This window comes from Labeo rohita, chromosome 24 (genome assembly GCF_022985175.1).
Source record: "Labeo rohita strain BAU-BD-2019 chromosome 24, IGBB_LRoh.1.0, whole genome shotgun sequence".
In the NCBI taxonomy this organism is placed as follows: domain Eukaryota; kingdom Metazoa; phylum Chordata; class Actinopteri; order Cypriniformes; family Cyprinidae; genus Labeo; species Labeo rohita.
This window is the reverse complement of record NC_066892.1, coordinates 7,542,273-7,556,887: the sequence shown is the minus strand read 5'-3', so window position 1 is coordinate 7,556,887 and position 14,615 is coordinate 7,542,273. Positions and strand designations below refer to the sequence as shown.

At 30.7% G+C, this 14,615-nt stretch overlaps 1 protein-coding gene across 1 annotated transcript in view; it reads left to right on the top strand.

Moving 5' to 3' along the window:
* Positions 1-14,369, top strand: part of dpyda.1 (dihydropyrimidine dehydrogenase a, tandem duplicate 1) — a 249,959-nt gene extending 235,590 nt beyond the window's left edge. Inside the window, exons 21-23 of the mRNA XM_051098672.1 lie at positions 9,180-9,326; positions 9,430-9,570; positions 12,642-14,369. Coding sequence (XP_050954629.1) covers positions 9,180-9,326; positions 9,430-9,570; positions 12,642-12,812 — 459 coding nt within the window. The 3' untranslated portion in view covers positions 12,813-14,369. The remainder of the gene's footprint in view (positions 1-9,179; positions 9,327-9,429; positions 9,571-12,641) is intronic.
* Positions 14,370-14,615: the final 246 nt, after the last annotated feature.

Below are 14,615 nucleotides of genomic sequence, written 5' to 3'. Positions count from 1 at the left end.
TATTTGTATTTGTATTTTATTTTAATGACCCTTTAAATTGTAGTGACTATCGATGACAATGTAAGAGATGACAGTAGTTGTTTCAGTTTCCGGTAATGATTGTCTCCTCATTGTAATATTGTCTTCTGTGTAAACAAAAAGTTGAATCAAGCACCCCGCCTGTCACATAAACGAATCTTGTTCAGCTGATGTGTGCGATGTGTTGTTTACAAATTTGAGAGGATGGTGCAAGTGAGAAAATGTGTGTGTACTATTAAAAAACAACAACAACAACAACAATGCATCCAATTAGGAGAGTCTCTATGATAGCATGTGAGGTTTGTGGACGCCACCCGGTACTTTTCATTAAAGCATACACAGCTCGATGACTTTTCAATAGCAGGCCACAAAATGATTACACAACAAATAAGTGAGGATGATGCACGGCATGCTGGAAGTTCGTAGTCGAAAGCTTCGCCTTAATGAGCTTAAGAGAATGTCTTCTTCCTTTTGAGTCGCGCCAGAGGCCGGGGTCTTAACTTTGGCTGTCTCCCAGGGCATCCCCTCTCTCCGTCTGCGGTTTACGCCGATTCACCCGAAAGCCTCTCGCAGTGTCACGAAGAAACAGGAAGGAGATGAAGGAAAAAACATTGTGGTTGTAAAAAGACTTCGCGCTGTCCTGGGTTCAAATTAATGAGGGTTGAACGCTCTTGAGATAAATTTAGGTTTTCATATTTAATTATAGCCTCTGCAGTGGTTGAGTGCGGATAAATCACACGATTATTGTGCTTCGGGGTTGTTTATAGCATTCTTTATGGCTTTTATTTTTGACTCATGAGTTGATATCTTTTCCTAATGGCAATGAGCAGTTGAAAGAGCAATAAGACTTAATAGTTGGATCGTATGAAGTGCTCGGCTGGGAAACGACTGCCTTTGCTTTGAACCCGCGTCGCTCTTTCATGTAGGTAGCCCTGTCACTGCCTGTCTTTGAGTTTTTCACCTTCAGACTTGTTGCTTGACACCCGCTGAAGAAATCAGACGAGCGAAAGATTAACATCTTTTGATCAGCTATCACGCTGACATCGACTCCGACACTAAATGAATGTTTTATTTTGTATATGTGACGAAAAACGCTATTCAGATGCACGGTCTAACTCGCTTGACAAGATATGTCATTTGGTGGCTTCGTGTGAACTCTAATGCGGAGTAGCTTTAGATCTGATTGCGGTTTGATCTGCATGTTTCCCAGGTTCGGCATCAAGCGCTACAGGGGTAGTTCATGTAAAAATGAACTTTTCAGCATCAGTTATTCACCCTCGTGTCACGTGACTTGCTTTCTTCTTTGGAAAGCCAAAGAAGATGCTTTGAAAATTGTTTGGAAAACTGTTGTCCATACGATGAAAGTCCAAAATATGCATTTGCAAAAGAAAAAAGTCATACATGTTTGGAATGACAGAGATAAGCAAACTATTTTTTTGTATTTTTGGGTGAACAGTGTCTTGTCGAGGGGCCCTTTAGACTGGGGATTAATTAAAATGGAATTAAAACTTTTTGTTTTGTTTTGTTTTTTGTTTCTATGATGACTTGATCTTCGATTACACTACCATTCAAAATTTTGGGGTCAGTAAGATTTTATTTTTTGTTTTATTTTATTTTATTTTATTTAAAAAAACAACTTTTATTTAGCAAGATTCAAATCCATTAAATTGATCAGAAGTGATAGTAAAACATTTATAATGTTACATACTTTGGCTTTTTAAAATGTTTTTTTTTTTTTTTTTTTGTAGAGAGATTGTGCTCACAAAAAGCAATTTCTAATTTACGTATGATAAAACTGAATATTTATTACTTTCAATGAAACATTTATACTGACTACAGATGGTTTTAAAAATATTTTAAGATTTATTTATTAAAATGTACTTTTCTGGGACTTTTTATTTATTTATTTAAAATAAAATAATACTTTTATTTAGCAAGATTCATTAAATTGATCAAAAGTGACAGTAAAGACAGTAAAGATTTTTTTTTATGGGGATTGTGCTCTCAAAAAGCAATTTATAGCTGTTTATGTATGTTAAAATTGGATATTTGACTTTCAGTGAAACATTTATACTGATGACAGATGTTTTAATTAATATTTTAAGATTTAATTAATAAAACGTACTTTTCTAGGACTGAAAATTACAGTTTTATTGTATTTTGTTTTAAAGAAAATAATACTTTTATTTCTCAAGATTCGGATTCATTAAAATGATCAGAAGTGATCGTAAAAACATTTATAATGTTACATACTTTGGGTTTTATAGAGATCGTGCTCACAAAAAGCAATTTATAGCTGTTTCTGTATGTTAAAACTGGATATTTGACTTTCAGTGACACATTTATACTGACTACAAATGTTTTATTTAATATTGTAAGATTTATGTATTAAAATGTACTCTTCCAAGACTGAAAATCACAATTTTATTTATTAGTTTATTTATTTCAAAGAAAATAATACTTTTATTTAGCAAGATTTATTTATTAAAATGTACTTTTCCATGACTGAAAATCACAGTTTCAGTATTTAGTTTATTTATTTATTAGAAAATAATACTTTTATTTAGCAAGATTCAGATCCATTAAATTGATCAAAAGTGATAGTAAAAACATTTCTAATTAGGATTTTTAAAAGGCTTTTTTATGCTCTCAAAAAGCAATTTATAGCTGTTATTTTATTTTATTTTATTTTACTTTATTTTATTTTATTTTATTTTATTTTATTTTTACCCTGAAAGAAGATACTACTTTTATTCAGCAAGGATCCATTAAATTACAGTAAAGCCATATTAGTATGATCTCTTAAAGATCATGTGAGACTGAAGACTGGAGTAATGATGCTGAAAATTCACAGGAATAAGTAACATCTCAAAAAATATTAATATATGAAGGTAGTGTATGTTCCCCACTGTCTTTCTCATTAGTGATGTTGTGTGTTAGTGTGTGACTGTGTGTTCACACAGCTGTGGTGTCGTGTCCCATGGTTACATCTGTTCGTCCCACTGACCCGCTATTCACAAACTGCCGCACAGAGCTGTGCAGTGACCCCGTCCTCAGGAGGCCGAAGACAAACTGCCTGCCAGCGTGCTCATATTATCCCCTCTCCCACATCCAGGGGTGGCAGCATGCGGAATCCTTTCATTCCAAACTGCCTTGAATACGATAATCTGGGGAAATCACAGCAAACAGGTATTCTCCACTTAAGCACGCAACAGGGATGCGGCCCTCCTTCCCCCTGAACCGCCGGGGCCACCGGCTCTCCTCACACGCTCTGTGCCAGCTGCATGTGACAAGAATGTAAGGAGATTGTGTTCATTCACAAGGCAATGTGGGATACAGAAAGAATGGGGATTAGTCTAGCACTGACTGTAGTAATTTAGCATTTGTGTGCATTCTTTGAACTATTATGCTGGATTAGATTATAGACTTTTGATATATCAAATATATCAAAACTATGTTTAATCAGTTTGCCTTTTTTATATTTGATATAACTCACTTTGAATGCACTGATATATATTTAGCTCTGGTAATTAGGCTACATGATGTTTGTCCAATATATGCAGGTGATGTAACTCCACATTCATATGCTATCTCTTTATGCAAAATCCTGCTGAAACCACCTTACTTGCTGGTTTTATTGCTGGTCCAAGTTGGTCCTTTATAGTTGGTCTAAGATGGTCTTAAAGATGTTGGATTTGATTTAAATGTGTTACATCATTTTCTAGATTATTACACTCATTGGAAAAAAAAGGTAAAAAAGGTAATTGCAGCTTTTTATCTCACAATCATGACTTTTTTCTCGCAATTCTGACTTTTTCTAACAATTGTAACAATGGACTCACCTATCTTGAGTTATAAAGTCAGTATTGTGTAATATAAACTCGCAATTGCAAGAAAAAACTCAGAATTGTGATATATAAACTTTGAATTCTGACTTTATATCTTAGTTTCGAGTTATATATCTCAGTTTTGAGTATATATTGAGTTTATATCTCGTAATTGTGACTTTTTTTCTCAGAATTGCATAATTGCGAGTTATTAAGTCAGAATTGTGATATATGAACTTGCAATTCTGGGAACATATCAGTCTTTTTTCCCCTCAGAATTAGAATTTATAACTCGCGATTGCAAGTTTATATCTCTCAATTCTGGGGAAAAAGTCAGAATTGCAAGAAAAAAAATACAAGATGTAAACTCACATTTGTGAGGATAAAAGTTAGAATTTATTAGTTTATATCATAATTCTGAGAAAATATCGAGAAATTGCAGAAGGGAATAACTGCAGCCTGGAGATCTCCAAATGGGGGCGGGAACTCCAAAACGGGGTGGGAGCTCCAAAATAGGGCGTGGCTTCCTCCCTTTGACATACAGGCACATGACACGCATGCGCAAATTTTTCCTCCAATCCACTTAAGCGCAAACTCCGCGCCACAGCTGATTCTAAAGGTTTTATTGGTTGTGTCAGTCACAGTGTTGATTTTCTACACTATGCTACAAACAATGCTAACCCCTAAACCTACCCCACACCTGACGCTAATCTTAACCAGTGAAACTGACTGCACGGTGGGATTGGCGCCGAATAGCGTGGTGGAAAAAACAGTTAATAAAATTAAAAACAGTTAATAAAATTACGTGATATAAGATCGCCGGGCCGTTCCGCAACTCCCCAACCAGACCTCACTGGACAATGGGACCTCAGCGTCACTACACCCTCCTACCCTGCGAATTTCAAGTCATGGGATGCCAACAAAGCGATAGAGTAAAACCTTTCCCCTGCGCTGTGACGGCTCACAGGAGAGCTCGCGAGGTATTGCTGTTTATATCATTAAGTAGAGGTTCTAACTCCAGTCCGAAACACCGCTGGGAGCTTTGGGCTCTGCTCTAACTGAGCATATTTATTTATGTAGCATATTTCGCTTTATTTTAAAACAAATAGAAACAGTGTTTAATTTATAAAGTTTTATTTTGAAACGTAAGTCAATAACAATTGACTGAAGCTAGAGCCAATGGTGAAAGTCTTTGTGCGATGAGACAATTCTGAGGGAAATAAGTCAACATTGCAAGTTTGTATTATGCATTTCTGAGAAAAAAAAGAGTCAAAATTGCAAGTTTGTATTATGCAATTCTGAGGAAAAAAAATCAAAATTGTAAGTTTATATTTTGCAAATCTGAAAAAAAAAGTCAAAATTGCAGGTTTGTATTATGCATTTCTGAGAAAAAAGTCAAAATTACGGGTTGGTATTATGCAAATCTGAGAAAAAAGTCAAAATTGTAAGTTGGTATTATGCAATTCTGAAAAAAACCTCAAATGGCGGGTTTGTATTTTGCAATTCTAAGAAAAAAGTCAAAATTGTGAGTTTGTATAATGCAATTATGAGGAAAAAAAGTCAACATTGCAAGTTTGTATTATGCATTTCTGAGAAAAAAAGAGTCAAAATTGCGAGTTTGTATTATGCAATTCTGAGGATAAAATCAAAATTGTAAGTTTATATTTTCCAATTCTAGAAAAAAAGTCAAAATTGCAAGTTTGTAATATGCATTTCTGAGAAAAAAAGTCAAAATTACGGGTTGGTATTATGCATTTCTGAGAAAAAAGTCTAAATTGTAAGTTTGTATTATGCAAATCTGAGAAAAAAGTCAAAATTGTAAATTGGTATTATGCAATTCTGAAAAAAACCTCAAATGGCGGGTTTATATTTTGCAATTCTAAGAAAAAAGTCAAAATTGTGAGTTTGTATAATGCAATTCTGAGGAAAAAAAAGTCAAAATTGCAAGTTTGTATTATGCATTTCTGAGAAAAAAAGTCAAAATTACGGGTTGGTATTATGCATTTCTGAGAAAAAGTCTAAATTGTAAGTTTGTATTATGCAAATCTGAGAAAAAAAGTCAAAATTGCTAGTTGGTATTATGCAGTTCTGGGGAAAAACGTCAAAATTGTGAGTTTGTATTATGCAGTTCTGAGAAAAAAATCAGAATTACGAGATAAAAAAGTCACAGTTACCTTTTTTTATTTTTTTATTCAGTGGCAGAAACAGGCCTCCATACTTTTTTGTAATATTTGTAAAAAGTAAAATAAATACTAAAATGAATGAATGAATTAATTGCTTTTAAATCATTTTTTAAAGTATATTTATATATAAAGGATTTATATTATTCAAACTCTGGGCTTGTCCGAGACTAGTCAGACTAGTTTTATCTTAAGTAAAATGTAAGGATTTACTTGGCAGAATTCAGCATTTACAGTATTTAATAATGCAGTATTTAATCAAAAGATTTTTCCATATGCATTCATAGAGTCTGGACTAGGCCTTGAATATATTCTGACAAAGAACCAGCAAAATGTGTAGAAATCCTATGGGTAAAGCTTGCAGACCAGCAAAAAATCAACTACCATGTTCCAAAAAGCTGCCAAGACCTGGTGTTTCTAGCATGGTGAGAATTGGCTTGGAGAATCAAATAAGTGAAGCCGTCCCGGTTGTCTATGAGAGAGTGTGAAGTGGCCGAGATCATGTTTTCCGTCGAATCCATCAACGGCAGAATCTTCCGACAATCCCCGTTCGTCGCCACGGTAATGTCTTAAGCCTGAATGGCAAATGAATATTTTTGCAAATATATTGCATGATTTTACAGTACAGGGCCTTCAAAAGATACAAAAGTGGTAAACCAAGGACAATAATCTCTCAGAAATCATTCTGCGTGACCTACATCAGTTTTCATTTTACTTTTTATGCACAAGCGATTTCGACAACGTGCACAGCTGCTTCGGGGAGCGCCGATGTAATATCGATCGCGCGTGCTTGCCAATAAGTTTTCTTTCTTTTAACATTAAAACGTGGCCTCGCGCAAAACGCCACAAACCTGCAGTCTCACCTCCGCGCCGAACGAAAGCGGCTAAGCCCGGAGCAGATTAGACTCTAAACCGCTGCATGTTGACAGAAGGGATCTCATTAATTTTCAAGGATGAAAAAGAGTAGCCACTCCTCAGAAGGGAGCAGCGTGTGTCTTTAATGCCTTTGTTTTGCTCTCCCGTGAGCGTGTGTACTTCTCTGATGGTCTAATGAGGGACGCAGCGCTCATGCTTTGGCACACATGGCATCTGAAGCCCAGTGAATCAGTAATCACTAGCGAGCGTAAATACCCGTCTCCTTGGCGGGAGCATCTTAAAGGAGAACACATGGCACTGTGTGAAAGGAAGAGCGTGCTTCAGAATTCAATGTAATTGAGTATGACGGGAAATATAATTGGTTACCTCAAAGAAATCGCAACTAAATCAACAAATGATATCAGGCATCTGTTTTTGGAGAGCATATAGTGTAACAAATGTCCAAAGAAGGACGTGGGCCACAAAGAAATGAATCCCTTCATCAAATTGCTTGAACCAGTGTTGTTTTAGTATTATTTATATAGTAGTCTGTGTACTGTATGTTATTATTATTTATATTATCTACTATTATAGTATTTATTATTTTAATATTATTATAATAATTATAATTATTTTATGTATATAATTGTATTTATTATTATTATATATAATAATTATAGTTTGGTTTTAGTTTTGGTTTTAGTTAATAACAACACTTGTTATTTATTATATTTATTATTTATTATATATTTATATATTTATTCATCCATTCATTCATTTTTATTGAACTTAATTTTAGTTAGATGCCAAGGCAACATTTTTAATTTAAGTATTTACTTATTTAATAATTATAAGAATTGTATTTATACTGTTGTTTATTATTATTATTATTATTATTATTATTAATATTATTGTTGTTATTGTATATAGTAATAATTATTTATTTGTAATATTTTGAATAAATTCAGTTGTGTTTATTTTATTTTGTGTTAATTACATAATTACAATTATTTTATTTATACAATTGTGTTTACTATTAATATTATTAATATTATCATTAATATTATTAATATTAATATTATTATAATATGTAGTAATAAGAATAATTATTATTGGTTTTGGCTTTAGTCAATAACAACACTTATTATTATTTATACTATATACTAATATAGTTATTTATTTACTTAGTTAGTTAGTTAGTTATTATTTTGAACTTAGATGCCAAGGCAGCATTTAATTTTTATTTATTTTTTCAATAATTATAATTATTTTATTTATTCAACTGTATTTAATATTATTAAAATATATATCAATATTATTTATTTTTAATGTTTTGAATAAATTCAGTTATGTTTAAGGTAGATGTCAAGCAATAATTATACTTATTTTATTTATACGTTTGTATTTAATATTGTTATAATATATGGAGGTAATTATTATTTATTTTTGGTTTTAGTTAACAAAAACAACACTTATTTACTATTATTTATACTATATACTAATATAATATTTAGTTGTTTATTTATTTAGAACTTGATTTTAGTTAGATGCCAAGACAACATTCTAGTTTTTGATTATTTAATAATTACAATTATTTTATTTATACAATTGTATTTAATATTATTAAAATATATAGTAATAATTATTATTTATTCTTAATATTTTTAATAAATTCAGTTATGTTTAATGTAGGTGCTAAGCCAACATTTATCTTATATATATATATATATATATATATATATATATATAATATGTATAATTATTTTTTAAATATTTTTTACAGCTTTATTTCAGTTACCAAATACCATTTTTAATAGTTGTAATTTTATTTGAACAAATGCTTATTATTATTTATACTGTGTATTATTATTATCTAATAATTATATATTTTTTCTATTATTATTATGTAATAAATATATTTTATTAAATATATTTTATTTCAGTTACCGGAAATATATTATTATTATTATTGTTGTTGTTGTTGTTGTTATTGAACTTAATCTTAGTTAGATGCTAAGGCATAATTTTTAATTAATTAATTAATTTTTTACTTTATTTTATTTTATTTTATTTTATTTTATTTTATTATTTTTTTAGGGTTTTCATTTTATATTTATATTTTGTTTTATTCCAGCTGTATTAGTTATTGGAAAAAAAAAGTTTTTTTTTTTTTTTTTTTTACGTTTTTCGTATAATATTTATATTTTATTTCAACATTAATTTAATTACCATTAGTTAACAATAACAACACTTCTAAAACATTCATTTGTCCAATTCATTCTGTTTGTTTCTTCATTAGTCTCTGCCCAGTTTTGGCCCGTACCTGCAGGAAAAGAAGCAAACGATTGCGAACCACAAAAAGAAACTGATAGACTTCACTGACGACTCTGTTTCCACCGAAGGAACGAGAGTTTACGCTCCCAAGGGTCCTGTGCCAAGAGTTAAAGTGGGTTTACTTACACTATTACACTTACAGAAAATATTTCTCTCCTGACCTTTAACCTTTAGTCTGAAGTTCCAATAAACTGCATTTGTGTTTTTATACTCAGGACGTGATAGCCAAAGCTCTGCAACACATCGGCGCCTATCAAGAGCTCAACATCGAGGAGCAAGTGCAAGCTCTGATCGATCCAGAGATGTGCGTTAACTGCGGGAAGTGTTACATGACCTGTAACGACGCTGGATACCAGGTGCGTACCTCCCTCCGTCCGCCCACCCGCAGAGACACGCGTACGCACAGCGTGTTTGTTCCCACACAAACCCACAGCTCCTAGCCTCTGGCTGGTAAATTACAGCTCCTGGCCTCTCCAGGGCTCAAAGACTTCAGCTATAGCTTTATAAACTCAGAAAAGACCATGTCCTGCCCTCAACAACCTGCAGTTTTCAGTTTGCGCTAAAAGAATGAGGATTGCGTTAACGAAAACTGGAAAATGTAGCCTAGCGGTTAGCATACACGCTAGCGCTATACCAAATACTAAACTAAAACCAATATACATGACATACATGTGCATAAAAAGTGCCATAAAACCAAATTAAAATTGCTACAGCACCCCTTACTGGCAAGGTAAAGACGTCTCATTAGCGCACCTGATTTTCCCTTTAGAGACTGTAATGAATATTAGCGTTGAAAACTGCGATGCCCCCTTGTGCTTGAGCCTGCAGAAGAACGGCAAGTGGGATGGCTCTGACAGTTTTATTAAAGTATTCATCTCACCCTCTCCTGTTAAATAAATGTCCCTTGCAATTTATCATAAGGGTATTGATGAAGTAGAGTGCGGGTTTTATCAAAGCAGTAATTGTTCACGGTGACGCTCATTGTCTGTGAGTGGATCTCTAAGAGGAATTACACATTATTAATGCTTTCTAATATAGAGGAGCATTCATCAACATAATGTGTCACAATCAAATAGGTGGCCCATCAAGCAATACAAAACAGCACTCTCTGTCGCGCTAGCGGCAATTCGTTTATGTTTGAAAAGGTGCCCGCACTCGATTTTACCTGCCAAAATAATGTCTGATCTTCCTGCCGTACAAACACCGAATTTTACAGATTGTTTTAACAGTGTAATATAACGTTTAGATCGATGGGCGTTCGTTCCTCTTCTCTGTAGTGTATTCATATAAAAAGTTATATGCTACTTAAGGAAATGAAGCCTTGATGATAACTTTTTTAAAAACTTATATTGTATTTTGGACTTAAGATAATTTGCTATTTTAAAATAATAATAATAATAACAATTTTTATATATGAATTATTTTTAAGCCAGCTTAAAAAAATTTCATTTATTTATAAATGCAGTTTACAATTTAAATAATATTTTTTTTTTTGTTATTTTTAATATTTTTGCAATGTTTATAATTTTGTCATTATTACATTATATTATAAAATAATATAATAATATTATTAAAATTACTAAAATGATACCAAAAATACTGCCATGGTGTATAAATTGTATTTATGTGTTTGTTATGTGTTTTCATGATTTTAATACAGTAATTTAGTACTTTATTACAGTAAAAAAAAAAAATAATAATAATTAGTAATAATAATTATTATATATATGAATTATTTTGAAACCAGCTTAAAAAATAAATCAATAAAAGTAAGATACTACATGTTATCATGATTTATAAATGCAATTTACAATTTAAATAATATATATTCTTTGCAATTTTTATTATTTTTGCAATGTTTTGATTTTTGTCATTTTTATATAAAATAACATAATTATATTATTAAAATTACTAAAAGGATACTAAAAATACAGCCATGATGTATACATTTTATTTATTTATTTATTTATTGTGATCATGAAAATTGATTTGGGTTCAAGTGAATTGAAAATGTCACAATACAAAACTCCCCAAAATGGCAAATATAATTTTATTATTATTAATTATTCACATTTTTAAACAAACTTAAATCTTTTGCATTAACTTCAAGGTTTTTATTAGATTTGAACTTTTATAAGATAGTTTGCTTTATATAATCATTAAATATATATTTATATATTAATTAATAAAATACAGTAATTTTGCACTTAATTACAGTAAAATAAAAATAACTATTAATAATAATAATTATAATTATAATTATTTCTATATATAAATTATTTTTAAATAATTTATTTATTTTTAAAATAAATAAATTATTTTTATAATATAGTAACTTTTTGATACTATATTATAAAATAATATTCTATTATTAAATTATTAAAAGGATAGTAAAAATACTACCACGATGTTTAAGTTATTTATTTATTTATTTATTACGGTAATGAGAATTTGGGCTTAAACGTATTGCAAAAGTCACAATACAAAACACCGCAAAATGCTGGTGTTTTTGGTATTATTATTAATTATTCACATTTTTCAAACCAGCTTAAAATAAAAATAAAAGGAAGATACTACAAATAATAGCATGATTTATGAATGCAATTTACAATTTAAATAATTTTTGCAACTTTTATTTTTTTTGCAATGTTTATATTTTTGTCATTTTTTATTATATTGAAAATAATATAATTATATTATTAAAATTACTCTTTTGTTTTTTGCATTACAATATCACAATACAAAACTCCCCAAAATGTCAAATATAATAATAATTGAGCATTTTTGCTCTAAGGTTGTTTTATTAGATTTAAACTTTTATAAGATATGTTTATAAGATAATATGTACTTTATTACAGTAAAATAATAATTATTTTTAAATAATAATAATTATTATTATTTGTATATAGAATTTATTAATCATTTTCAAACCAGCTAAAAATAAAAATAATAAAAATAAAAGGAAGATACTGCAAATATTAACATGATTGATAAATGCAATTTACAATTTAAATAATGTATACTTCTTGCTATTTTTATTATTTTTGCTATTTATAATTATATTATTAAAATTACTAAAATGAGACTAAAAATACTGCCATGATGTATAAATTATTTATGTATTTAATTATTTATTTTTGCATTACGATAATGAGAATGTGGGCCTAATTGAATTGAAAATGTCATAATACAAAATACCCAAAAATGGCAAAAAATGATTTCTGTATTTTCTTATTGTGTTTTTGTCAAATGTGTGAAATGTGACCCACATGACATGTTCCTGACAGGTTTCACACATCTGTGTGCTCCAGTGGAGGGACAGCAGCACACATTTTCTTTGTTGCGTTTGTATTGTGTGACGTCCAGCCGTAGCAGGTTGTCGCCCCTGGTGAGGATATAATGATTCTAATGTCTGTGTGTCTGGCAGGCCATTGTGTTTGACCCCGAGACTCATCTCCCCGTGATTCAGGACAGCTGCACCGGCTGTACTCTGTGCCTTAGCGTCTGCCCCATCATCGACTGCATCAAGATGGTTGCCAGGACGACCCCTTACGTGCCAAAGCGAGGCCTCCCTCAAGCCGTGGAGCCCGTGTGCTGAGAGAAATCCCAGACAAAAAAAAACCAAAAAGATAAAAATGTCTACATCACAGCATCGAATTTACTCGGTAATTGCAGTGTGAAGAATTAACTTTGTTGTAGAGGGGGGGAAAGCAAATAATTAGATTTAAAAAAAATAATTGCCTTATTTTCACGAGCCAATTATCCAGAAATAATCTTAGGGGGTGTAAAGCGTGGTGTTATTTTGAAACAATAGCGAGCCGATTTGTCGAGGTGAAGTTCCTGCCTCGCGTTCTCCGAGGGCTGATGGGAATGAATCCGAGCGGAGGGAACAGCGGCTGTTTATGCAGATGTGGGAAGACCACGCGTATCCTTTAACAAGAGCCACGATGATGGATCGTCCACTACATCCAGAACAGAATGCAATCACATATACAAGAGCTGCTGATGGGAAATGAGGAAATGAATGGATTTTAATTGAATGCTGGATGGAATCACGCTCCGCGTTGTTTTCCATAACATATGATCATTACAAAAGCTTTGTTTGATGTTATACATGCTATATTGTATCCAAAAAGCTTATGTCGTTCAAAAACTAAAACCTGAAGTATTACTTACCCACTCTTATTTCTAATTGACATTAATTTTATTTCTCTCTTAGCCTTAATAACAAATATGGTTGATTTTGATTGCATTAGCCATCTGGACAGGGTCATTTAGAGAGCCGGTTTCTACCTCGGTAATATGCTGAACATTTTGAGTAAAGGTCATCGATGACTATTTCCAGACATTAGAGATGAAGACTAGCTGTTATTCATCTTGGACCCAAAAGGTCAAGTCTGACCACCTCTATCTCCACAAATACACGGCCCATCTGTAGCGCACGTTCAAGCCCCTAGCTTGCACTCTCTATAAAACAGATGATCAAACATAGTGATGGGCGGTCAGGTTAACTGTGTACTTGTCCTCAACAACGATGAATGAATCTCATGGAGAAATGTCTTGGTCATATCTCAGCCCAAAATTCAAATAGAACATACAAAATTGTAGTCCATTACACTACAAAATTACGAAATTCTCATTACAATAATGTGCATATATGTATATATATATATATATATATATATATATCTCATTATATATAATGGTAAATATTATTATTATTATTATTATTATTAATTATACACTTTTTTTAAGATTAACTTCAAGGTTTTTCATTAGATTTGGTCTTTTACAAGTTAATTTGCTTTACATTTTTATTAATTTAACACAGCAATTTTGTACTTTATTACAGTAAAAAAAATAATGGCAATTATAATAATAATAATAAGAATAAGAATAATAATTATTATTATTACAATTATTAATATTAGTAGTAGTAGTGTTAATTATCCACATTGTTAAACCATCTTAAATCTTTTGGATTAACTTCAAGGTTTTTTATTAGATTTAGACTTTTATAAGTTAATTTGCTGTACATTTTCATTAATTTAATGCAGCAATTTTGTACTTTATTACAGTAAAAAAAAAATAATGGAAATTATAATAGCAATAATAATAGTAATAATAATAATTACATTAATAAAAATGTAAAGCAGATTAACTTATAAAAGACCAAATCTAATGAAAAACCTTGAAGTTAATCCAAAAGATTTAAGATGGTTTAAAAATGTGGATAATTAATCATAATAATAACAATTGTAATAATAATAATTGTTATTATTATTGATAATAATAATGTTATTTTATTTATTAAATATTAAATATTTTAATGGCAAATATAATTATAATAATAATTGTTATTGTTATTACAATTATTATTATTATTATTATTATTATTATT